Source organism: Lithobates pipiens, unplaced genomic scaffold, assembly GCF_037356315.1.
Source record: "Lithobates pipiens isolate NorthernLeopardFrog02 unplaced genomic scaffold, aLitPip1_a1.2 Scaffold_8, whole genome shotgun sequence".
Classification (NCBI taxonomy): domain Eukaryota; kingdom Metazoa; phylum Chordata; class Amphibia; order Anura; family Ranidae; genus Lithobates; species Lithobates pipiens.
The window spans coordinates 553,373,296-553,396,788 of NW_027507903.1; the positions used below are offsets into that span (position 1 = coordinate 553,373,296).

General features: G+C 34.4%; 3 protein-coding genes across 3 annotated transcripts; all 3 read right to left on the reverse strand.

Moving 5' to 3' along the window:
* Window positions 1-3,674: 3,674 nt before the first annotated feature.
* LOC143963637 (nodal homolog 2-A-like) lies at window positions 3,675-6,183 on the reverse strand. Its single transcript, XM_077473324.1, has 3 exons — window positions 5,842-6,183; window positions 4,605-5,326; window positions 3,675-4,048 (listed from the first exon to the last, which is right to left on the reverse strand). Exons 1-3 carry the CDS (start codon window positions 6,125-6,127, stop codon window positions 3,896-3,898), a joined length of 1,161 nt encoding a protein of 386 aa, XP_077329450.1. The 5' UTR covers window positions 6,128-6,183; the 3' UTR covers window positions 3,675-3,895.
* A 4,254-nt stretch (window positions 6,184-10,437) lies between these two features.
* LOC143963638 (nodal homolog 2-A-like) lies at window positions 10,438-12,945 on the reverse strand. The gene is made up of 3 exons (XM_077473325.1): window positions 12,604-12,945; window positions 11,367-12,088; window positions 10,438-10,811 (listed from the first exon to the last, which is right to left on the reverse strand). The coding sequence occupies exons 1-3, from the start codon at window positions 12,887-12,889 to the stop codon at window positions 10,659-10,661; spliced, it is 1,161 nt and encodes a 386-aa protein (XP_077329451.1). The 5' UTR covers window positions 12,890-12,945; the 3' UTR covers window positions 10,438-10,658.
* Window positions 12,946-17,199: 4,254 nt separating this feature from the next.
* Window positions 17,200-19,651, reverse strand: LOC143963639 (nodal homolog 2-A-like). Its single transcript, XM_077473326.1, has 3 exons — window positions 19,366-19,651; window positions 18,129-18,850; window positions 17,200-17,573 (listed from the first exon to the last, which is right to left on the reverse strand). The coding sequence occupies exons 1-3, from the start codon at window positions 19,649-19,651 to the stop codon at window positions 17,421-17,423; spliced, it is 1,161 nt and encodes a 386-aa protein (XP_077329452.1). The 3' UTR covers window positions 17,200-17,420.
* Between the last annotated feature and the right edge of the window lie 3,842 nt (window positions 19,652-23,493).

The following is a 23,493-nucleotide window of genomic DNA, read 5'->3' on the forward strand; positions in this document are numbered from 1 at the left end:
GGGGTGTCTACTTTCCAAAATGGGGTCATTTGGGGGGGGGTTTGTACTGCCCTGCCATTTTAGCACCTCAAGAAATGAGATAGGCAGTCATAAATTAAAAGCTGTGTAAATTCCAGAAAATGTACTCTAGTTTGTAGACGCTATAACTTTTGCGCAAACCAAAAAATATACGCTTATTGACATTTTTTTTACTAAAGACATGTGGCTGAATAAATTTTGCCCTCAATGTATGACTAAAATTTAGTTTATTCGATTTTTCTTATAACAAAAAGAAGAAAATATCATTTTTTTTCAAAATTCGCTCTTTTTCCATTTATATCGCAAAAAATAAAAATCGCAGAGGCAATCAAATACCATCAAAAGAAAGCTCTATTTGTGGGAAGAAAAGGACGCAAATTTCGTTTGGGTGCAATATTGCATGACCGCGCAATTACCAGTTAAAGCAGCGCAGTGCGAAATTGCAAAAACACCTCTGGTCCTTAAGGTATTTATTGGTCCGGAGCTGAAGTGGTTAAGCATAGTCTCCTGACGTATGTTAGGTTATTTAAAGCATACTACCCATATATCCCATTTACATTTTTTTATACAGTCAGATATTATAATAAAAAAAATGAATATAAGTATATAATTAGTAATGTTTACTAAGAATCGTCTCATTCTATTTTAATGTATATGTTTGTCATTTGATATATACAGTACATACTATACCATCAATACCATAATTAAATTATCATATACCATACACAACTCGATGTTTGAAACATATTGCCAATTTATCATTAGTCTTATATTGACTGACATGTGCTCTCCTAATTGACCACATGATAGAATTTTGAGATTTTCAGATATGCAAGGTAGGATGTCACATGACAAAATTATTGTAAAATTCTCTGAGGCATCATAATAATATTAAAATAATAATAATAAACTATACTTTATATATATTTTTTTGCATGATCTACAAACATTAAACTTCAGCAAAATATCATGAAAATCCACATTTTTTATTATGAATTGACATAGCGGGGACAAAAAAATCCACTGCCACAAAAATTCTAATGATTAACTTAATAACAATTTCAGTGAAAGAAATGATTTACATATGGTTAGAATAACCAGTATACTATCCCATAAACTCAATTTGTAAAGAAGAATAACCATTTGAGACATCATAAGGAATTACAATTAATTACTTATTAGCTCTAATAGTTTATTTGTAGACTAGTTTGCAATATGAAAATCCTTTGTATATGCAAAGCATCAATTCATGACCCATATAATTACTTTATCATTAGACATATTAGTTTGATACTTTTGACAAACCCGCTTTATGGAATATTATGGAATTGGAATATGGAATTCTAAAATTGTTTTATAGCATGGAATTTGATTCAACAGTTTCTATCACTATAAAAAATGTTTAAAAGACTTTTCAAATGTAATTACTAGTTTTCTAAACTATGTATACTTTTACAATTATACATTTAATGGTGTAAATAATTAAGGCAAACCTACATATAGATATAGCAGATACTTGCATGCATAACAATCAATTATGTCAAAACATCAACATTTAACACCTTATGTTAACATATGAACTGAAAGCAATATGTTAATTTTCTTTTATGGTTAGATTAAAGGACATATTTGTTTGACATTAAAGAACTAATCTATCCAACACTAAAACTTCAGGGTTAAAGTGAAAGTGTACAGTATTTTAAGTGAGGACATATTTTGTGTTAACTTTGTTCACTTTAAATTAAAATTTGGAGTGACTTTTACATTTTTAGATGTTTTTCTAATTTTTAATATTACGTCAATATAAGCTGTTTTAGTCACTCAGCATAACTGTTCAATAGATATTTAGAAAGGCTATCAACAAAACAAATTATCTTTAGTCAGTCATCTGACTCATAGACATCCATTCTAAGAAGGAGCAGTAAAGCACAACCATAGTGTAGAATTGCAAAGCAGGAAACAGAGTCTTAGTATGCCATGAGAAAATAATGCTGCTCCCATGTACATATATGATTACAAATCATACATAGAAACACATCAAACATTAAATTGATAAATTTATTTACATCATTTTGATTTCTTTTACACCTGTTACTACAAAAATCTGTAAAATGACTATTCACAACTATCAGTTAGAGTGCATCACAGTAACTTGTGTGTAAAACATTTAGTCACCAGGCTCTGGGGAAAGTTAATTTGCACAGTGCACTACCCTTGGAAGAGGAACAGCCTATTTGTCTTTGGTAAACCAAGCCCAATGTATCCTTGTAGTACAACCTAATATAACTATAAATAGGAAAAAATTATCTCGCAACGTTACAGGGTGGCTGCAACCATTTTAACAGTGGGCAGCTGAAGCTGCTGCCTGTTCACTTCCTGGATTTACACAGACACACAGATGCACACCTCCAGCTCTGCAGCTCCAAGTACCTCCTAAAGCAGGGGTCGGCAACCCACAGGCTGCACCCAGTGCACCCTTGTTTAATGTCCAGCCCATCAGTGCCTGTGATTAATTCACTGGCACCCAGGCCACGGACATTTTCACCGATGTCATCTTCTTTGGACAGTGGCAAGCAGCCAGTATCACAGGGCTGGCTGGCATCAGGAACTGCTGGAGTTAACTTTTTACATTAAACAGCAGGTGATTGGTTGCCGGGCGATTGTAGCAGCCAATCACCAGCCTGTTAATGTGAAAAGTTAACTTCAGCAGTTCCCACCCCCATCCAGACCTGTGATGCAGATAGATCTCTGCTCTGCTGTACACCTGTGTGAGGTAGGAGAGTTCTACCTACACAATGTTTTTGTTTGGGTATGGGGTGGGGTCTGGAGTCTGGGAGCAGGGAACAGCCACCCCCCTCTCCCCTAAAGATAGGAACCCCATTTCCCTAGGGACAGGGACTCCTTCTCCCCTGGGGACAGGGACCCCTCTCACTTGGGGACAGGGACTCCATCACACCTGGGGACAAGGACCCATTCTCCCCTGGGGACAGGGACCCCTGAATATACATACTATACTAATGTTATCCAATTCAATACTTGAAACTCTTTAAAAACAATTCTTACTATCAATATTATTCATGTTTTATCTTGCATATGAATGCTTTACATAGCTCTAAGAATAACTTCAGCAATTTAGCAATATTATTTTCTATCTCAGTTGCATCATTCAGCGTGTAATCTTTTGAAAGTAAATCTTGTAAAATACTATGTATAACAAGATTCGAAGCCCTTTTCTCTCCTCCACAAGATCTAGGCCATTCCAGCAAGTTCAAGAACAATGCAAATCAAAAAACAAAATTGGGAATGGAAAACACGTCAAGGAAGCATTTAAAATATTTGTTTTCTTCTAAATGTTTTTTTTTTTGCCTGCACTTTTTAAGTTGGTGACAAGGACTACTTAAGTCTGTGTATTAAAGTCAAAATCCACCATTTTCTGCACAAGTCTTATCAAAAACATTTTAGGGGCTCTACTGGAAAGCTTGAACTCCATATTCTCATTGCTCAATTAGTGCTATCAAACAATAAAGAAAATGAAACAGATGTATTTTATTCATTATATTTTAATGGATATTAATCATACAATGAATGTATTGTAAATGACAGAATACATTTTAGGCAATAAAAAATATGAATATTTAAAAAAGTATTTGCCCTTCATAAGCCAGGTTTTATCTCCAGTTCATGGCAATAATGTAGGCCAGCAATGGAAGTTTCTTTTCTTCCTCTGGCTCCAGTTTTCAGTTTTTGAACTCTTTTTAACTTAAAGCAGAGAGTTCAGCAGGCCTTTCACCAGACACTGCAAAGTGCCATTATTCATTTAAAGTCACTGCTTACTTTGCATCTTTTCAATACTTGTGACGTATGTTTAAGCAGTTCCTCAATGACATCCACATTCTTCTACAATCATATCTTCATGGTGTTTCATTACCACATCTCCATTCTCATTCATCATCATGGACAAAGGTCTCATTTTCACTGGGACACAGGAGGCACATTCAACTTTATCTGGATTGAATAGCTTCAGCAAACTCTGTAAAACAAAAAAATAGATATATGTTAGTTTACAAATCTACCAGAAAATGATGATGCACACATTAAACAATCCACATATTTAGCATGGCAATATACAATTAATACATCTATCATTCTTCTAAAGCAGACATGTCAAACTGGTTGGACTTCATGCATCCCATCTACATCTTTTTTATGGCCCTCAGCCAATATGGGGATTAAAAATGAACATGGCATTAGTTTACAGTAAGGTGAATTACATGAAAAAAAAAACAAGGCTTTTCAATTTGCCATACTGATCCCTAAACATAACTGTAAGTGAAATTCCATTAAATGCTGCCCTTTATAGAGTTTATCCAGATTTGGACTCCACATGTTTGAGTTTGACATGTCTGCCCTAAGGAGTCAGGCTAGTTGACACTCCTCTAAGGCTCCATAAAGACCACTAAAACCATAATAAAAGTTACCAAGTTACATGCAATATTCCTCCATTGCTGTCTGTCTAATGGCACCATATATTAAAGAATTCTTGAAAAAGGCAAAGACAATTATCAGTGAAAAAAAATGACACTTACCATAATGTAAGCATGGTTTGTGGGTTTGAAGGGCTCACTTAAGGGAATGGGGCAGGCTCCTTCACATCTGTAGGCATTGAAATTCTTCGGGTAGATAATCAGATTTCCCCACCCGAACTTCTCAAGGTCCACCATCATATCAACCCTTTGACACAAGGGTTTTCCCTCCTCCACGGTTCTGGATGGAAAGTGGTTCATTATGATGCTGTCTTTTGCATTTCTGTTCTTCCTGTGCCTTTTGATACCATGTTCACCTTTTACTTCTGGTGACATCACATATTTTGAAGACTCCACTGTTTGGATGAGGTTGGGATATCCGTTGACATTAGCAGAAGGGTCGTCCTTTGTGAACACCATCAATACAACTCTTTCAGTAGATATGTCTGTGCAACCGTTCCCATGATCCTTCTCAGATGAGGTTCCACCCTCCATGATATCATCATAATCTGAACTTTGACGAAGGTTGAGATAACCATTCAAAATTTTAGTGAGGTTAAACACTGTCCAGGAGTCACCCATTGTTACAGAGGAATCAATTTGAAAAGACTGCAGAAGCAGTCTCTTGGAACCTTGTTCGCTGTGGTAAATATGCAGTGTCATATCTTGTGTTTTCTCTGTAGGATAAAGTTGAATCCTTAACTCTGCCAATTGAATCTCATTACTGCTTGAGAGAGAGGACATGTCAAAGTAGAGTGATCGATGATTGTCCATCTTGGTGCATTCTGGGGAAGAAAGAACAAAAAACATGACATAAATATCATTCTAATAATTCAAAGACATACTTAGTTTTTAGAATATATAAATCTATGGTGAAAATATATTAATAAATATATAAATAAATATTATTAAATAAATAAATAATACATACATCAATTAAAGATTGTTATATAAAGCAATATTCTTTAAAATGATGTTTACCATTTAAAATAAATCTTTAGGCAGTAGGCGATGTATGTGAAACTGCTAAGGCAAATCTGTCATATATGAGATATATCAAGAGTGTTATAGGGAAGATTAAAAATACAAAAGCACATACTTTTAAGTTAGTTTTATCACTGTTACAGAATCAGCTATAAGAAATAAATTGCACTTAATTGAAATGGCTGACACAAAAAGTGTTCTAGGCCTTCTCTGTGGAAGATAATCTAACCTATCAATAATGAAATTATCATTACATTTAGGTAATAAAGCAGCATGTTACATTGTTATGTGGGAAAATATACACTTATGTACTTACTTTTGGCAGTAAGTCTTAGGACAGTATCTGATTCTTGAAGGATGGAATGCTCCAGGCTGGACAGACCTGTGTCATTCCCCATAAGGAGGCTCTGATAGAGCTGCATCATAAATGGTGAGTACTTCTTATTTGAAGAGTATGCTTGTCCATCAGGACTGCTTGAAGGTCTTAATCCATGGTTAGATTGTTGAAGAGGAATTCTTGTTTGGCTTCCTTGCATAAAGGCTGGCAATCCCTGGACCATGGAGATGGTTGTGAGGTAGAGAATGACATTCAGCGAGGTCATTTCTTCTCAGATTTCCTGTACCCTCTCTTGACTTGTAATGTCTCAGGAGATGTTCATCAGAAGATCTGCAACCCTCAAGTGAAGTCCTTATGATTGCTTTGTTTTTTATATGGTTGGATGAATAGGATCCATGTTCACACCTGTGACCTTTCATGTCATTGACCTCAACATCAAAGACTATCACGGTAACTGTCAGGTATAAAGTCATCCTTTCATGTTAGTAACACATGCTCAAAATTCTATGAGCTAAATATGCATTATTTAAATGAGATATGATAATCTGTTAACAGTATCAAGTAAACAGAAACTATTGTATTATTTTAATGCAGAAACTGAAACTTTGTCGGTAATATATTTCTTTACATTTACATAAAATATATTTCTGAAATATTCTTGCCTTTAGGGAACAATATAATTCCAATTATAGAAATAGCAGCAAATTATGGTAATGAATTGTAATTATTGTATATTATTATTTGTTCTGAGCTACAGAAGAAAAGTATTATATTGCATTATATTATATTATATTATATTCTGTTTTCTGTAAGTGACGGCGACAAGTGTATGTTTGGTAGCGTTTTGATTTTGAGTATGTAAGATATTGCTTTTAAGCATAGTCTCCTGACGTATGTTAAGTTATTTAAAGCATACTACCCATATATCCCATTTACATTTTTTTATACAGTCAGATATTATAATAAAAAAAATGAATATAAGTATATAATTAGTAATGTTTACTAAGAATCGTCTCATTCTATTTTAATGTATATGTTTGTTATTTGATATATACAGTACATACTATACCATCAATACCATAATTAAATTATCATATACCATACACAACTCGATGTTTGAAACATATTGCCAATTTATCATTAGTCTTATATTGACTGACATGTGCTCTCCTAATTGACCACATGATAGAATTTTGAGATTTTCAGATATGCAAGGTAGGATGTCACATGACAAAATTATTGTAAAATTCTCTGAGGCATCATAATAATATTAAAATAATAATAATAAACTATACTTTATATATATTTTTTTGCATGATCTACAAACATTAAATAGCAAAATATCATGAAAATCCACATTTTTTATTATGAATTGACATAGCGGGGACAAAAAAATCCACTGCCACAAAAATTCTAATGATTAACTTAATAACAATTTCAGTGAAAGAAATGATTCACATATGGTTAGAATAACCAGTATACTATCCCATAAACTCAATTTGTAAAGAAGAATAACCATTTGAGACATCATAAGGAATTACAATTAATTACTTATTAGCTCTAATAGTTTATTTGTAGACTAGTTTGCAATATGAAAATCCTTTGTATATGCAGAGCATCAATTCATGACCCATATAATTACTTTATCATTAGACATATTAGTTTGATACTTTTGACAAACCCGCTTTATGGAATATTATGGAATTGGAATATGGAATTCTAAAATTGTTTTATAGCATGGAATTTGATTCAACAGTTTCTATCATTATAAAAAATGTTTAAAAGACTTTTAAAATGTAATCACTAGTTTTCTAAACTATGTATACTTTTACAATTATACATTTAATGGTGTAAATAATTAAGGCAAACCTACATATAGATATAGCAGATACTTAATTATGTAATGTCGCTTTGATCTGCTGTTGTTGTAGACAGGCATTGCATGCATAACAATCAATTATGTCAAAACATCAACATTTAACACCTTATGTTAACATATGAACTGAAAGCAATATGTTAATTTTCTTTTATGGTTAGATTAAAGGACATATTTGTTTGACATTAAAGAACTAATCTATCCAACACTAAAACTTCAGGGTTAAAGTGAAAGTGTACAGTATTTTAAGTGAGGACATATTTTGTGTTAACTTTGTTCACTTTAAATTAAAATTTGGAGTGGCTTTTACATTTTTAGATGTTTTTCTAATTTTTAATATTACGTCAATATAAGCTGTTTTAGTCACTCAGCATAACTGTTCAATAGATATTTAGAAAGGCTATCAACAAAACAAATTATCTTTAGTCAGTCATCTGACTCATAGACATCCATTCTAAGAAGGAGCAGTAAAGCACAACCATAGTGTAGAATTGCAAAGCAGGAAACAGAGTCTTAGTATGCCATGAGAAAATAATGCTGCTCCCATGTACATATATGATTACAAATCATACATAGAAACACATCAAACATTAAATTGATAATTTTATTTACATCATTTTGATTTCTTTTACACCTGTTACTACAAAAATCTGTAAAATGACTATTCACAACTATCAGTTGGAGTGCATCACAGTAACTTGTGTGTAAAACATTTAGTCACCAGGCTTTGGGGAAAGTTAATTTGCACAGTGCACTACCCTTGGAAGAGGAACAGCCTATTTGTCTTTGGTAAACCAAGCCCAATGTATCCTTGTAGTACAACCTAATATAACTATAAATAGGAAAAAATTATCTCGCAACGTTACAGGGTGGCTGCAACCATTTTAACAGTGGGCAGCTGAAGCTGCTGCCTGTTCACTTCCTGGATTTACACAGACACACAGATGCACACCTCCAGCTCTGCAGCTCTCATTAGACCCCCTTATGACTCACCCCTTCCCTTCCTGGCAGTGTTAGAGAGAGAAAGCTGTGCATGATGTCATAAGCCTAGGCATTTTACCAGACAAGGAACAGGAAGTGGGCTGTATAAGATATTATACTGGCAGAATTTTATTTTTTACTATCCACAGTTAAAACAACTAGGGCAGAAGATTTAATACATGGAAAGTTGAAAAAAATGACTGAATGTTCACTTTAAATTGTATTTGTACTGTCTGCCCTTAATTTGTAAAGTGCTGCGTGAACTGTTGGTGATATTTATATCCTGTATAATAACAATATTGGTAAGGGAGTACAGTTATTAGGTAACCTTAACACCAGTTTATATTAAATATTTTCTTTGAAAATATATGAGCTAGAAAATGACAAAGCTGAGTTATTATAAAAACATACATTCTCATTTTAATAATCTAAACTTAATCTATGAATACCACTGCACTTTAGGCAAAGCACAATACTTTTCTTTCCAAGTACCTCCTAAAGCAGGGGTCGGCAACCCACAGGCTGCACCCAGTGCACCCTTGTTTAATGTCCAGCCCATCAGTGCCTGTGATTAATTCACTGGCACCCAGGCCACGGACATTTTCACCGATGTCATCTTCTTTGGACAGTGGCAAGCAGCCAGTATCACAGGGCTGGCTGGCATCAGGAACTGCTGGAGTTAACTTTTTACATTAAACAGCAGGTGATTGGTTGCCGGGCGATTGTAGCAGCCAATCACCAGCCTGTTAATGTGAAAAGTTAACTTCAGCAGTTCCCACCCCCATCCAGACCTGTGATGCAGATAGATCTCTGCTCTGCTGTACACCTGTGTGAGGTAGGAGAGTTCTACCTACACAATGTTTTTGTTTGGGTATGGGGTGGGGTCTGGAGTCTGGGAGCAGGGAACAGCCACCCCCCTCTCCCCTAAAGATAGGAACCCCATTTCCCTAGGGACAGGGACTCCTTCTCCCCTGGGGACAGGGACCCCTCTCACTTGGGGACAGGGACTCCATCACACCTGGGGACAAGGACCCATTCTCCCCTGGGGACAGGGACCCCTGAATATACATACTATACTAATGTTATCCAATTCAATACTTGAAACTCTTTAAAAACAATTCTTACTATCAATATTATTCATGTTTTATCTTGCATATGAATGCTTTACATAGCTCTAAGAATAACTTCAGCAATTTAGCAATATTATTTTCTATCTCAGTTGCATCATTCAGCGTGTAATCTTTTGAAAGTAAATCTTGTAAAATACTATGTATAACAAGATTCGAAGCCCTTTTCTCTCCTCCACAAGATCTAGGCCATTCCAGCAAGTTCAAGAACAATGCAAATCAAAAAACAAAATTGGGAATGGAAAACACGTCAAGGAAGCATTTAAAATATTTGTTTTCTTCTAAATGTTTTTTTTTTTGCCTGCACTTTTTAAGTTGGTGACAAGGACTACTTAAGTCTGTGTATTAAAGTCAAAATCCACCATTTTCTGCACAAGTCTTATCAAAAACATTTTAGGGGCTCTACTGGAAAGCTTGAACTCCATATTCTCATTGCCCAATTAGTGCTATCAAACAATAAAGAAAATGAAACAGATGTATTTTATTCATTATATTTTAATGGATATTAATCATACAATGAATGTATTGTAAATGACAGAATACATTTTAGGCAATAAAAAATATGAATATTTAAAAAAGTATTTGCCCTTCATAAGCCAGGTTTTATCTCCAGTTCATGGCAATAATGTAGGCCAGCAATGGAAGTTTCTTTTCTTCCTCTGGCTCCAGTTTTCAGTTTTTGAACTCTTTTTAACTTAAAGCAGAGAGTTCAGCAGGCCTTTCACCAGACACTGCAAAGTGCCATTATTCATTTAAAGTCACTGCTTACTTTGCATCTTTTCAATACTTGTGACGTATGTTTAAGCAGTTCCTCAATGACATCCACATTCTTCTACAATCATATCTTCATGGTGTTTCATTACCACATCTCCATTCTCATTCATCATCATGGACAAAGGTCTCATTTTCACTGGGACACAGGAGGCACATTCAACTTTATCTGGATTGAATAGCTTCAGCAAACTCTGTAAAACAAAAAAATAGATATATGTTAGTTTACAAATCTACCAGAAAATGATGATGCGCACATTAAACAATCCACATATTTAGCATGGCAATATACAATTAATACATCTATCATTCTTCTAAAGCAGACATGTCAAACTGGTTGGACTTCATGCATCCCATCTACATCTTTTTTATGGCCCTCAGCCAATATGGGGATTAAAAATGAACATGGCATTAGTTTACAGTAAGGTGAATTACATGAAAAAAAAACAAGGCTTTTCAATTTGCCATACTGATCCCTAAACATAACTGTAAGTGAAATTCCATTAAATGCTGCCCTTTATAGAGTTTATCCAGATTTGGACTCCACATGTTTGAGTTTGACATGTCTGCCCTAAGGAGTCAGGCTAGTTGACACTCCTCTAAGGCTCCATAAAGACCACTAAAACCATAATAAAAGTTACCAAGTTACATGCAATATTCCTCCATTGCTGTCTGTCTAATGGCACCATATATTAAAGAATTCTTGAAAAAGGCAAAGACAATTATCAGTGAAAAAAAATGACACTTACCATAATGTAAGCATGGTTTGTGGGTTTGAAGGGCTCACTTAAGGGAATGGGGCAGGCTCCTTCACATCTGTAGGCATTGAAATTCTTCGGGTAGATAATCAGATTTCCCCACCCGAACTTCTCAAGGTCCACCATCATATCAACCCTTTGACACAAGGGTTTTCCATCCTCCACGGTTCTGGATGGAAAGTGGTTCATTATGATGCTGTCTTTTGCATTTCTGTTCTTCCTGTGCCTTTTGATACCATGTTCACCTTTTACTTCTGGTGACATCACATATTTTGAAGACTCCACTGTTTGGATGAGGTTGGGATATCCGTTGACATTAGCAGAAGGGTCGTCCTTTGTGAACACCATCAATACAACTCTTTCAGTAGATATGTCTGTGCAACCGTTCCCATGATCCTTCTCAGATGAGGTTCCACCCTCCATGATATCATCATAATCTGAACTTTGACGAATGTTGAGATAACCATTCAAAATTTTAGTGAGGTTAAACACTGTCCAGGAGTCACCCATTGTTACAGAGGAATCAATTTGAAAAGACTGCAGAAGCAGTCTCTTGGAACCTTGTTCGCTGTGGTAAATATGCAGTGTCATATCTTGTGTTTTCTCTGTAGGATAAAGTTGAATCCTTAACTCTGCCAATTGAATCTCATTACTGCTTGAGAGAGAGGACATGTCAAAGTAGAGTGATCGATGATTGTCCATCTTGGTGCATTCTGGGGAAGAAAGAACAAAAAACATGACATAAATATCATTCTAATAATTCAAAGACATACTTAGTTTTTAGAATATATAAATCTATGGTGAAAATATATTAATAAATATATAAATAAATATTATTAAATAAATAAATAATACATACATCAATTAAAGATTGTTATATAAAGCAATATTCTTTAAAATGATGTTTACCATTTAAAATAAATCTTTAGGCAGTAGGCGATGTATGTGAAACTGCTAAGGCAAATCTGTCATATATGAGATATATCAAGAGTGTTATAGGGAAGATTAAAAATACAAAAGCACATACTTTTAAGTTAGTTTTATCACTGTTACAGAATCAGCTATAAGAAATAAATTGCACTTAATTGAAATGGCTGACACAAAAAGTGTTCTAGGCCTTCTCTGTGGAAGATAATCTAACCTATCAATAATGAAATTATCATTACATTTAGGTAATAAAGCAGCATGTTACATTGTTATGTGGGAAAATATACACTTATGTACTTACTTTTGGCAGTAAGTCTTAGGACAGTATCTGATTCTTGAAGGATGGAATGCTCCAGGCTGGACAGACCTGTGTCATTCCCCATAAGGAGGCTCTGATAGAGCTGCATCATAAATGGTGAGTACTTCTTATTTGAAGAGTATGCTTGTCCATCAGGACTGCTTGAAGGTCTTAATCCATGGTTAGATTGTTGAAGAGGAATTCTTGTTTGGCTTCCTTGCATAAAGGCTGGCAATCCCTGGACCATGGAGATGGTTGTGAGGTAGAGAATGACATTCAGCGAGGTCATTTCTTCTCAGATTTCCTGTACCCTCTCTTGACTTGTAATGTCTCAGGAGATGTTCATCAGAAGATCTGCAACCCTCAAGTGAAGTCCTTATGATTGCTTTGTTTTTTATATGGTTGGATGAATAGGATCCATGTTCACACCTGTGACCTTTCATGTCATTGACCTCAACATCAAAGACTATCACGGTAACTGTCAGGTATAAAGTCATCCTTTCATGTTAGTAACACATGCTCAAAATTCTATGAGCTAAATATGCATTATTTAAATGAGATATGATAATCTGTTAACAGTATCAAGTAAACAGAAACTATTGTATTATTTTAATGCAGAAACTGAAACTTTGTCGGTAATATATTTCTTTACATTTACACAAAATATATTTCTGAAATATTCTTGCCTTTAGGGAACAATATAATTCCAATTATAGAAATAGCAGCAAATTATGGTAATGAATTGTAATTATTGTATATTATTATTTGTTCTGAGCTACAGAAGAAAAGTATTATATTGCATTATATTATATTATATTATATTCTGTTTTCTGTAAGTGACGGCGACAAGTGTATGTTTGGTAGCGTTTTGATTTTGAGTATGTAAGATATTGCTTTTAAGCATAGTCTCCTGACGTATGTTAAGTTATTTAAAGCATACTACCCATATATCCCATTTACATTTTTTTATACAGTCAGATATTATAATAAAAAAAATGAATATAAGTATATAATTAGTAATGTTTACTAAGAATCGTCTCATTCTATTTTAATGTATATGTTTGTTATTTGATATATACAGTACATACTATACCATCAATACCATAATTAAATTATCATATACCATACACAACTCGATGTTTGAAACATATTGCCAATTTATCATTAGTCTTATATTGACTGACATGTGCTCTCCTAATTGACCACATGATAGAATTTTGAGATTTTCAGATATGCAAGGTAGGATGTCACATGACAAAATTATTGTAAAATTCTCTGAGGCATCATAATAATATTAAAATAATAATAATAAACTATACTTTATATATATTTTTTTGCATGATCTACAAACATTAAATAGCAAAATATCATGAAAATCCACATTTTTTATTATGAATTGACATAGCGGGGACAAAAAAATCCACTGCCACAAAAATTCTAATGATTAACTTAATAACAATTTCAGTGAAAGAAATGATTCACATATGGTTAGAATAACCAGTATACTATCCCATAAACTCAATTTGTAAAGAAGAATAACCATTTGAGACATCATAAGGAATTACAATTAATTACTTATTAGCTCTAATAGTTTATTTGTAGACTAGTTTGCAATATGAAAATCCTTTGTATATGCAGAGCATCAATTCATGACCCATATAATTACTTTATCATTAGACATATTAGTTTGATACTTTTGACAAACCCGCTTTATGGAATATTATGGAATTGGAATATGGAATTCTAAAATTGTTTTATAGCATGGAATTTGATTCAACAGTTTCTATCATTATAAAAAATGTTTAAAAGACTTTTAAAATGTAATCACTAGTTTTCTAAACTATGTATACTTTTACAATTATACATTTAATGGTGTAAATAATTAAGGCAAACCTACATATAGATATAGCAGATACTTAATTATGTAATGTCGCTTTGATCTGCTGTTGTTGTAGACAGGCATTGCATGCATAACAATCAATTATGTCAAAACATCAACATTTAACACCTTATGTTAACATATGAACTGAAAGCAATATGTTAATTTTCTTTTATGGTTAGATTAAAGGACATATTTGTTTGACATTAAAGAACTAATCTATCCAACACTAAAACTTCAGGGTTAAAGTGAAAGTGTACAGTATTTTAAGTGAGGACATATTTTGTGTTAACTTTGTTCACTTTAAATTAAAATTTGGAGTGGCTTTTACATTTTTAGATGTTTTTCTAATTTTTAATATTACGTCAATATAAGCTGTTTTAGTCACTCAGCATAACTGTTCAATAGATATTTAGAAAGGCTATCAACAAAACAAATTATCTTTAGTCAGTCATCTGACTCATAGACATCCATTCTAAGAAGGAGCAGTAAAGCACAACCATAGTGTAGAATTGCAAAGCAGGAAACAGAGTCTTAGTATGCCATGAGAAAATAATGCTGCTCCCATGTACATATATGATTACAAATCATACATAGAAACACATCAAACATTAAATTGATAATTTTATTTACATCATTTTGATTTCTTTTACACCTGTTACTACAAAAATCTGTAAAATAACTATTCACAACTATCAGTTGGAGTGCATCACAGTAACTTGTGTGTAAAACATTTAGTCACCAGGCTCTGGGGAAAGTTAATTTGCACAGTGCACTACCCTTGGAAGAGGAACAGCCTATTTGTCTTTGGTAAACCAAGCCCAATGTATCCTTGTAGTACAACCTAATATAACTATAAATAGGAAAAAATTATCTCGCAACGTTACAGGGTGGCTGCAACCATTTTAACAGTGGGCAGCTGAAGCTGCTGCCTGTTCACTTCCTGGATTTACACAGACACACAGATGCACACCTCCAGCTCTGCAGCTCTCATTAGACCCCCTTATGACTCACCCCTTCCCTTCCTGGCAGTGTTAGAGAGAGAAAGCTGTGCATGATGTCATAAGCCTAGGCATTTTACCAGACAAGGAACAGGAAGTGGGCTGTATAAGATATTATACTGGCAGAATTTTATTTTTTACTATCCACAGTTAAAACAACTAGGGCAGAAGATTTAATACATGGAAAGTTGAAAAAAATGACTGAATGTTCACTTTAAATTGTATTTGTACTGTCTGCCCTTAATTTGTAAAGTGCTGCGTGAACTGTTGGTGATATTTATATCCTGTATAATAACAATATTGGTAAGGGAGTACAGTTATTAGGTAACCTTAACACCAGTTTATATTAAATATTTTCTTTGAAAATATATGAGCTAGAAAATGACAAAGCTGAGTTATTATAAAAACATACATTCTCATTTTAATAATCTAAACTTAATCTATGAATACCACTGCACTTTAGGCAAAGCACAATACTTTTCTTTCCAAGTACCTCCTAAAGCAGGGGTCGGCAACCCACAGGCTGCACCCAGTGCACCCTTGTTTAATGTCCAGCCCATCAGTGCCTGTGATTAATTCACTGGCACCCAGGCCACGGACATTTTCACCGATGTCATCTTCTTTGGACAGTGGCAAGCAGCCAGTATCACAGGGCTGGCTGGCATCAGGAACTGCTGGAGTTAACTTTTTACATTAAACAGCAGGTGATTGGTTGCCGGGCGATTGTAGCAGCCAATCACCAGCCTGTTAATGTGAAAAGTTAACTTCAGCAGTTCCCACCCCCATCCAGACCTGTGATGCAGATAGATCTCTGCTCTGCTGTACACCTGTGTGAGGTAGGAGAGTTCTACCTACACAATGTTTTTGTTTGGGTATGGGGTGGGGTCTGGAGTCTGGGAGCAGGGAACAGCGACCCCCCTCTCCCCTAAAGATAGGAACCCCATTTCCCTAGGGACAGGGACTCCTTCTCCCCTGGGGACAGGGACCCCTCTCACTTGGGGACAGGGACTCCATCACACCTGGGGACAAGGACCCATTCTCCCCTGGGGACAGGGACCCCTGAATATACATACTATACTAATGTTATCCAATTCAATACTTGAAACTCTTTAAAAACAATTCTTACTATCAATATTATTCATGTTTTATCTTGCATATGAATGCTTTACATAGCTCTAAGAATAACTTCAGCAATTTAGCAATATTATTTTCTATCTCAGTTGCATCATTCAGCGTGTAATCTTTTGAAAGTAAATCTTGTAAAATACTATGTATAACAAGATTCGAAGCCCTTTTCTCTCCTCCACAAGATCTAGGCCATTCCAGCAAGTTCAAGAACAATGCAAATCAAAAAACAAAATTGGGAATGGAAAACACGTCAAGGAAGCATTTAAAATATTTGTTTTCTTCTAAATGTTTTTTTTTTTGCCTGCACTTTTTAAGTTGGTGACAAGGACTACTTAAGTCTGTGTATTAAAGTCAAAATCCACCATTTTCTGCACAAGTCTTATCAAAAACATTTTAGGGGCTCTACTGGAAAGCTTGAACTCCATATTCTCATTGCCCAATTAGTGCTATCAAACAATAAAGAAAATGAAACAGATGTATTTTATTCATTATATTTTAATGGATATTAATCATACAATGAATGTATTGTAAATGACAGAATACATTTTAGGCAATAAAAAATATGAATATTTAAAAAAGTATTTGCCCTTCATAAGCCAGGTTTTATCTCCAGTTCATGGCAATAATGTAGGCCAGCAATGGAAGTTTCTTTTCTTCCTCTGGCTCCAGTTTTCAGTTTTTGAACTCTTTTTAACTTAAAGCAGAGAGTTCAGCAGGCCTTTCACCAGACACTGCAAAGTGCCATTATTCATTTAAAGTCACTGCTTACTTTGCATCTTTTCAATACTTGTGACGTATGTTTAAGCAGTTCCTCAATGACATCCACATTCTTCTACAATCATATCTTCATGGTGTTTCATTACCACATCTCCATTCTCATTCATCATCATGGACAAAGGTCTCATTTTCACTGGGACACAGGAGGCACATTCAACTTTATCTGGATTGAATAGCTTCAGCAAACTCTGTAAAACAAAAAAATAGATATATGTTAGTTTACAAATCTACCAGAAAATGATGATGCGCACATTAAACAATCCACATATTTAGCATGGCAATATACAATTAATACATCTATCATTCTTCTAAAGCGGACATGTCAAACTGGTTGGACTTCATGCATCCCATCTACATCTTTTTTATGGCCCTCAGCCAATATGGGGATTAAAAATGAACATGGCATTAGTTTACAGTAAGGTGAATTACATGAAAAAAAAACAAGGCTTTTCAATTTGCCATACTGATCCCTAAACATAACTGTAAGTGAAATTCCATTAAATGCTGCCCTTTATAGAGTTTATCCAGATTTGGACTCCACATGTTTGAGTTTGACATGTCTGCCCTAAGGAGTCAGGCTAGTTGACACTCCTCTAAGGCTCCATAAAGACCACTAAAACCATAATAAAAGTTACCAAGTTACATGCAATATTCCTCCATTGCTGTCTGTCTAATGGCACCATATATTAAAGAATTCTTGAAAAAGGCAAAGACAATTATCAGTGAAAAAAAATGACACTTACCATAATGTAAGCATGGTTTGTGGGTTTGAAGGGCTCACTTAAGGGAATGGGGCAGGCTCCTTCACATCTGTAGGCATTGAAATTCTTCGGGTAGATAATCAGATTTCCCCACCCGAACTTCTCAAGGTCCACCATCATATCAACCCTTTGACACAAGGGTTTTCCATCCTCCACGGTTCTGGATGGAAAGTGGTTCATTATGATGCTGTCTTTTGCATTTTTGTTCTTCCTGTGCCTTTTGATACCATGTTCACCTTTTACTTCTGGTGACATCACATATTTTGAAGACTCCACTGTTTGGATGAGGTTGGGATATCCGTTGACATTAGCAGAAGGGTCGTCCTTTGTGAACACCATCAATACAACTCTTTCAGTAGATATGTCTGTGCAACCGTTCCCATGATCCTTCTCAGATGAGGTTCCACCCTCCATGATATCATCATAATCTGAACTTTGACGAATGTTGAGATAACCATTCAAAATTTTAGTGAGGTTAAACACTGTCCAGGAGTCACCCATTGTTACAGAGGAATCAATTTGAAAAGACTGCAGAAGCAGTCTCTTGGAACCTTGTTCGCTGTGGTAAATATGCAGTGTCATATCTTGTGTTTTCTCTGTAGGATAAAGTTGAATCCTTAACTCTGCCAATTGAATCTCATTACTGCTTGAGAGAGAGGACATGTCAAAGTAGAGTGATCGATGATTGTCCATCTTGGTGCATTCTGGGGAAGAAAGAACAAAAAACATGACATAAATATCATTCTAATAATTCAAAGACATACTTAGTTTTTAGAATATATAAATCTATGGTGAAAATATATTAATAAATATATAAATAAATATTATTAAATAAATAAATAATACATACATCAATTAAAGATTGTTATATAAAGCAATATTCTTTAAAATGATGTTTACCATTTAAAATAAATCTTTAGGCAGTAGGCGATGTATGTGAAACTGCTAAGGCAAATCTGTCATATATGAGATATATCAAGAGTGTTATAGGGAAGATTAAAAATACAAAAGCACATACTTTTAAGTTAGTTTTATCACTGTTACAGAATCAGCTATAAGAAATAAATTGCACTTAATTGAAATGGCTGACACAAAAAGTGTTCTAGGCCTTCTCTGTGGAAGATAATCTAACCTATCAATAATGAAATTATCATTACATTTAGGTAATAAAGCAGCATGTTACATTGTTATGTGGGAAAATATACACTTATGTACTTACTTTTGGCAGTAAGTCTTAGGACAGTATCTGATTCTTGAAGGATGGAATGCTCCAGGCTGGACAGACCTGTGTCATTCCCCATAAGGAGGCTCTGATAGAGCTGCATCATAAATGGTGAGTACTTCTTATTTGAAGAGTATGCTTGTCCATCAGGACTGCTTGAAGGTCTTAATCCATGGTTAGATTGTTGAAGAGGAATTCTTGTTTGGCTTCCTTGCATAAAGGCTGGCAATCCCTGGACCATGGAGATGGTTGTGAGGTAGAAAATGACATTCAGCGAGGTCATTTCTTCTCAGATTTCCTGTACCCTCTCTTGACTTGTAATGTCTCAGGAGATGTTCATCAGAAGATCTGCAACCCTCAAGTGAAGTCCTTATGATTGCTTTGTTTTTTATATGGTTGGATGAATAGGATCCATGTTCACACCTGTGACCTTTCATGTCATTGACCTCAACATCAAAGACTATCACGGTAACTGTCAGGTATAAAGTCATCCTTTCATGTTAGTAACACATGCTCAAAATTCTATGAGCTAAATATGCATTATTTAAATGAGATATGATAATCTGTTAACAGTATCAAGTAAACAGAAACTATTGTATTATTTTAATGCAGAAACTGAAACTTTGTCGGTAATATATTTCTTTACATTTACACAAAATATATTTCTGAAATATTCTTGCCTTTAGGGAACAATATAATTCCAATTATAGAAATAGCAGCAAATTATGGTAATGAATTGTAATTATTGTATATTATTATTTGTTCTGAGCTACAGAAGAAAAGTATTATATTGCATTATATTATATTATATTATATTATATTATATTATATTCTGTTTTCTGTAAGTGACGGCGACAAGTGTATGTTTGGTAGCGTTTTGATTTTGAGTATGTAAGATATTGCTTTTAAGCATAGTCTCCTGACGTATGTTAGGTTATTTAAAGCATACTACCCATATATCCCATTTACATTTTTTTATACAGTCAGATATTATAATAAAAAGAATGAATATAAGTATATAATTAGTAATGTTTACTAAGAATCGTCTCATTCTATTTTAATGTATATGTTTGTTATTTGATATATACAGTACATACTATACCATCAATACCATAATTAAATTATCATATACCATACACAACTCGATGTTTGAAACATATTGCCAATTTATCATTAGTCTTATATTGACTGACATGTGCTCTCCTAATTGACCACATGATAGAATTTTGAGATTTTCAGATATGCAAGGTAGGATGTCACATGACAAAATTATTGTAAAATTCTCTGAGGCATCATAATAATATTAAAATAATAATAATAAACTATACTTTATATATATTTTTTTGCATGATCTACAAACATTAAATAGCAAAATATCATGAAAATCCACATTTTTTATTATGAATTGACATAGCGGGGACAAAAAAATCCACTGCCACAAAAATTCTAATGATTAACTTAATAACAATTTCAGTGAAAGAAATGATTCACATATGGTTAGAATAACCAGTATACTATCCCATAAACTCAATTTGTAAAGAAGAATAACCATTTGAGACATCATAAGGAATTACAATTAATTACTTATTAGCTCTAATAGTTTATTTGTAGACTAGTTTGCAATATGAAAATCCTTTGTATATGCAGAGCATCAATTCATGACCCATATAATTACTTTATCATTAGACATATTAGTTTGATATTTTTGACAAACCCGCTTTATGGAATATTATGGAATTGGAATATGGAATTCTAAAATTGTTTTATAGCATGGAATTTGATTCAACAGTTTCTATCATTATAAAAAATGTTTAAAAGACTTTTAAAATGTAATCACTAGTTTTCTAAACTATGTATACTTTTACAATTATACATTTAATGGTGTAAATAATTAAGGCAAACCTACATATAGATATAGCAGATACTTAATTATGTAATGTCGCTTTGATCTGCTGTTGTTGTAGACAGGCATTGCATGCATAACAATCAATTATGTCAAAACATCAACATTTAACACCTTATGTTAACATATGAACTGAAAGCAATATGTTAATTTTCTTTTATGGTTAGATTAAAGGACATATTTGTTTGACATTAAAGAACTAATCTATCCAACACTAAAACTTCAGGGTTAAAGTGAAAGTGTACAGTATTTTAAGTGAGGACATATTTTGTGTTAACTTTGTTCACTTTAAATTAAAATTTGGAGTGGCTTTTACATTTTTAGATGTTTTTCTAATTTTTAATATTACGTCAATATAAGCTGTTTTAGTCACTCAGCATAACTGTTCAATAGATATTTAGAAAGGCTATCAACAAAACAAATTATCTTTAGTCAGTCATCTGACTCATAGACATCCATTCTAAGAAGGAGCAGTAAAGCACAACCATAGTGTAGAATTGCAAAGCAGGAAACAGAGTCTTAGTATGCCATGAGAAAATAATGCTGCTCCCATGTACATATATGATTACAAATCATACATAGAAACACATCAAATATTAAATTGATAATTTTATTTACATCATTTTGATTTCTTTTACACCTGTTACTACAAAAATCTGTAAAATGACTATTCACAACTATCAGTTGGAGTGCATCACAGTAACTTGTGTGTAAAACATTTAGTCACCAGGCTCTGGGGAAAGTTAATTTGCACAGTGCACTACCCTTGGAAGAGGAACAGCCTATTTGTCTTTGGTAAACCAAGCCCAATGTATCCTTGTAGTACAACCTAATATAACTATAAATAGGAAAAAATTATCTCGCAACGTTACAGGGTGGCTGCAACCATTTTAACAGTGGGCAGCTGAAGCTGCTGCCTGTTCACTTCCTGGATTTACACAGACACACAGATGCACACCTCCAGCTCTGCAGCTCTCATTAGACCCCCTTATGACTCACCCCTTCCCTTCCTGGCAGTGTTTGAGAGAGAAAGCTGTGCATGATGTCATAAGCCTAGGCATTTTACCAGACAAGGAACAGGAAGTGGGCTGTATAAGATATTATACTGGCAGAATTTTATTTTTTACTATCCACAGTTAAAACAACTAGGGCAGAAGATTTAATACATGGAAAGTTGAAAAAAATGACTGAATGTTCACTTTAAATTGTATTTGTACTGTCTGCCCTTAATTTGTAAAGTGCTGCGTGAACTGTTGGTGATATTTATATCCTGTATAATAACAATATTGGTAAGGGAGTACAGTTATTAGGTAACCTTAACACCAGTTTATATTAAATATTTTCTTTGAAAATATATGAGCTAGAAAATGACAAAGCTGAGTTATTATAAAAACATACATTCTCATTTTAATAATCTAAACTTAATCTATGAATACCACTGCACTTTAGGCAAAGCACAATACTTTTCTTTCCAAGTACCTCCTAAAGCAGGGGTCGGCAACCCACAGGCTGCACCCAGTGCACCCTTGTTTAATGTCCAGCCCATTAGTGCCTGTGATTAATTCACTGGCACCCAGGCCACGGACATTTTCACCGATGTCATCTTCTTTGGACAGTGGCAAGCAGCCAGTATCACAGGGCTGGCTGGCATCAGGAACTGCTGGAGTTAACTTTTTACATTAAACAGCAGGTGATTGGTTGCCGGGCGATTGTAGCAGCCAATCACCAGCCTGTTAATGTGAAAAGTTAACTTCAGCAGTTCCCACCCCCATCCAGACCTGTGATGCAGATAGATCTCTGCTCTGCTGTACACCTGTGTGAGGTAGGAGAGTTCTACCTACACAATGTTTTTGTTTGGGTATGGGGTGGGGTCTGGAGTCTGGGAGCAGGGAACAGCGACCCCCTCTCCCCTAAAGATAGGAACCCCATTTCCCTAGGGACAGGGACTCCTTCTCCCCTGGGGACAGGGACCCCTCTCACTTGGGGACAGGGACTCCATCACACCTGGGGACAAGGACCCATTCTCCCCTGGGGACAGGGACCCCTGAATATACATACTATACTAATGTTATCCAATTCAATACTTGAAACTCTTTAAAAACAATTCTTACTATCAATATTATTCATGTTTTATCTTGCATATGAATGCTTTACATAGCTCTAAGAATAACTTCAGCAATTTAGCAATATTATTTTCTATCTCAGTTGCATCATTCAGCGTG

What these genes read in the sequence shown, in the direction of transcription:
- LOC143963637 (XM_077473324.1), bottom strand. Translation starts at nt 6,127, where the DNA reads ATGACCTCGCTGAATGTCATTCTCTACCTCACAACCATCTCCATGGTC. An exon ending in CCTAAGACTTACTGCCAAAA is followed by an intron (nt 5,327 to 5,841) that starts GTAAGTACATAA and finishes TTTCTTCCCCAG; the next exon opens with AATGCACCAAGATGGACAAT. An exon ending in CAAACCATGCTTACATTATG is followed by an intron (nt 4,049 to 4,604) that starts GTAAGTGTCATT and finishes TTTGTTTTACAG; the next exon opens with AGTTTGCTGAAGCTATTCAA.
- LOC143963638 (XM_077473325.1), bottom strand. Translation starts at nt 12,889, where the DNA reads ATGACCTCGCTGAATGTCATTCTCTACCTCACAACCATCTCCATGGTC. An exon ending in CCTAAGACTTACTGCCAAAA is followed by an intron (nt 12,089 to 12,603) that starts GTAAGTACATAA and finishes TTTCTTCCCCAG; the next exon opens with AATGCACCAAGATGGACAAT. An exon ending in CAAACCATGCTTACATTATG is followed by an intron (nt 10,812 to 11,366) that starts GTAAGTGTCATT and finishes TTTGTTTTACAG; the next exon opens with AGTTTGCTGAAGCTATTCAA.
- LOC143963639 (XM_077473326.1), bottom strand. Translation starts at nt 19,651, where the DNA reads ATGACCTCGCTGAATGTCATTTTCTACCTCACAACCATCTCCATGGTC. An exon ending in CCTAAGACTTACTGCCAAAA is followed by an intron (nt 18,851 to 19,365) that starts GTAAGTACATAA and finishes TTTCTTCCCCAG; the next exon opens with AATGCACCAAGATGGACAAT. An exon ending in CAAACCATGCTTACATTATG is followed by an intron (nt 17,574 to 18,128) that starts GTAAGTGTCATT and finishes TTTGTTTTACAG; the next exon opens with AGTTTGCTGAAGCTATTCAA.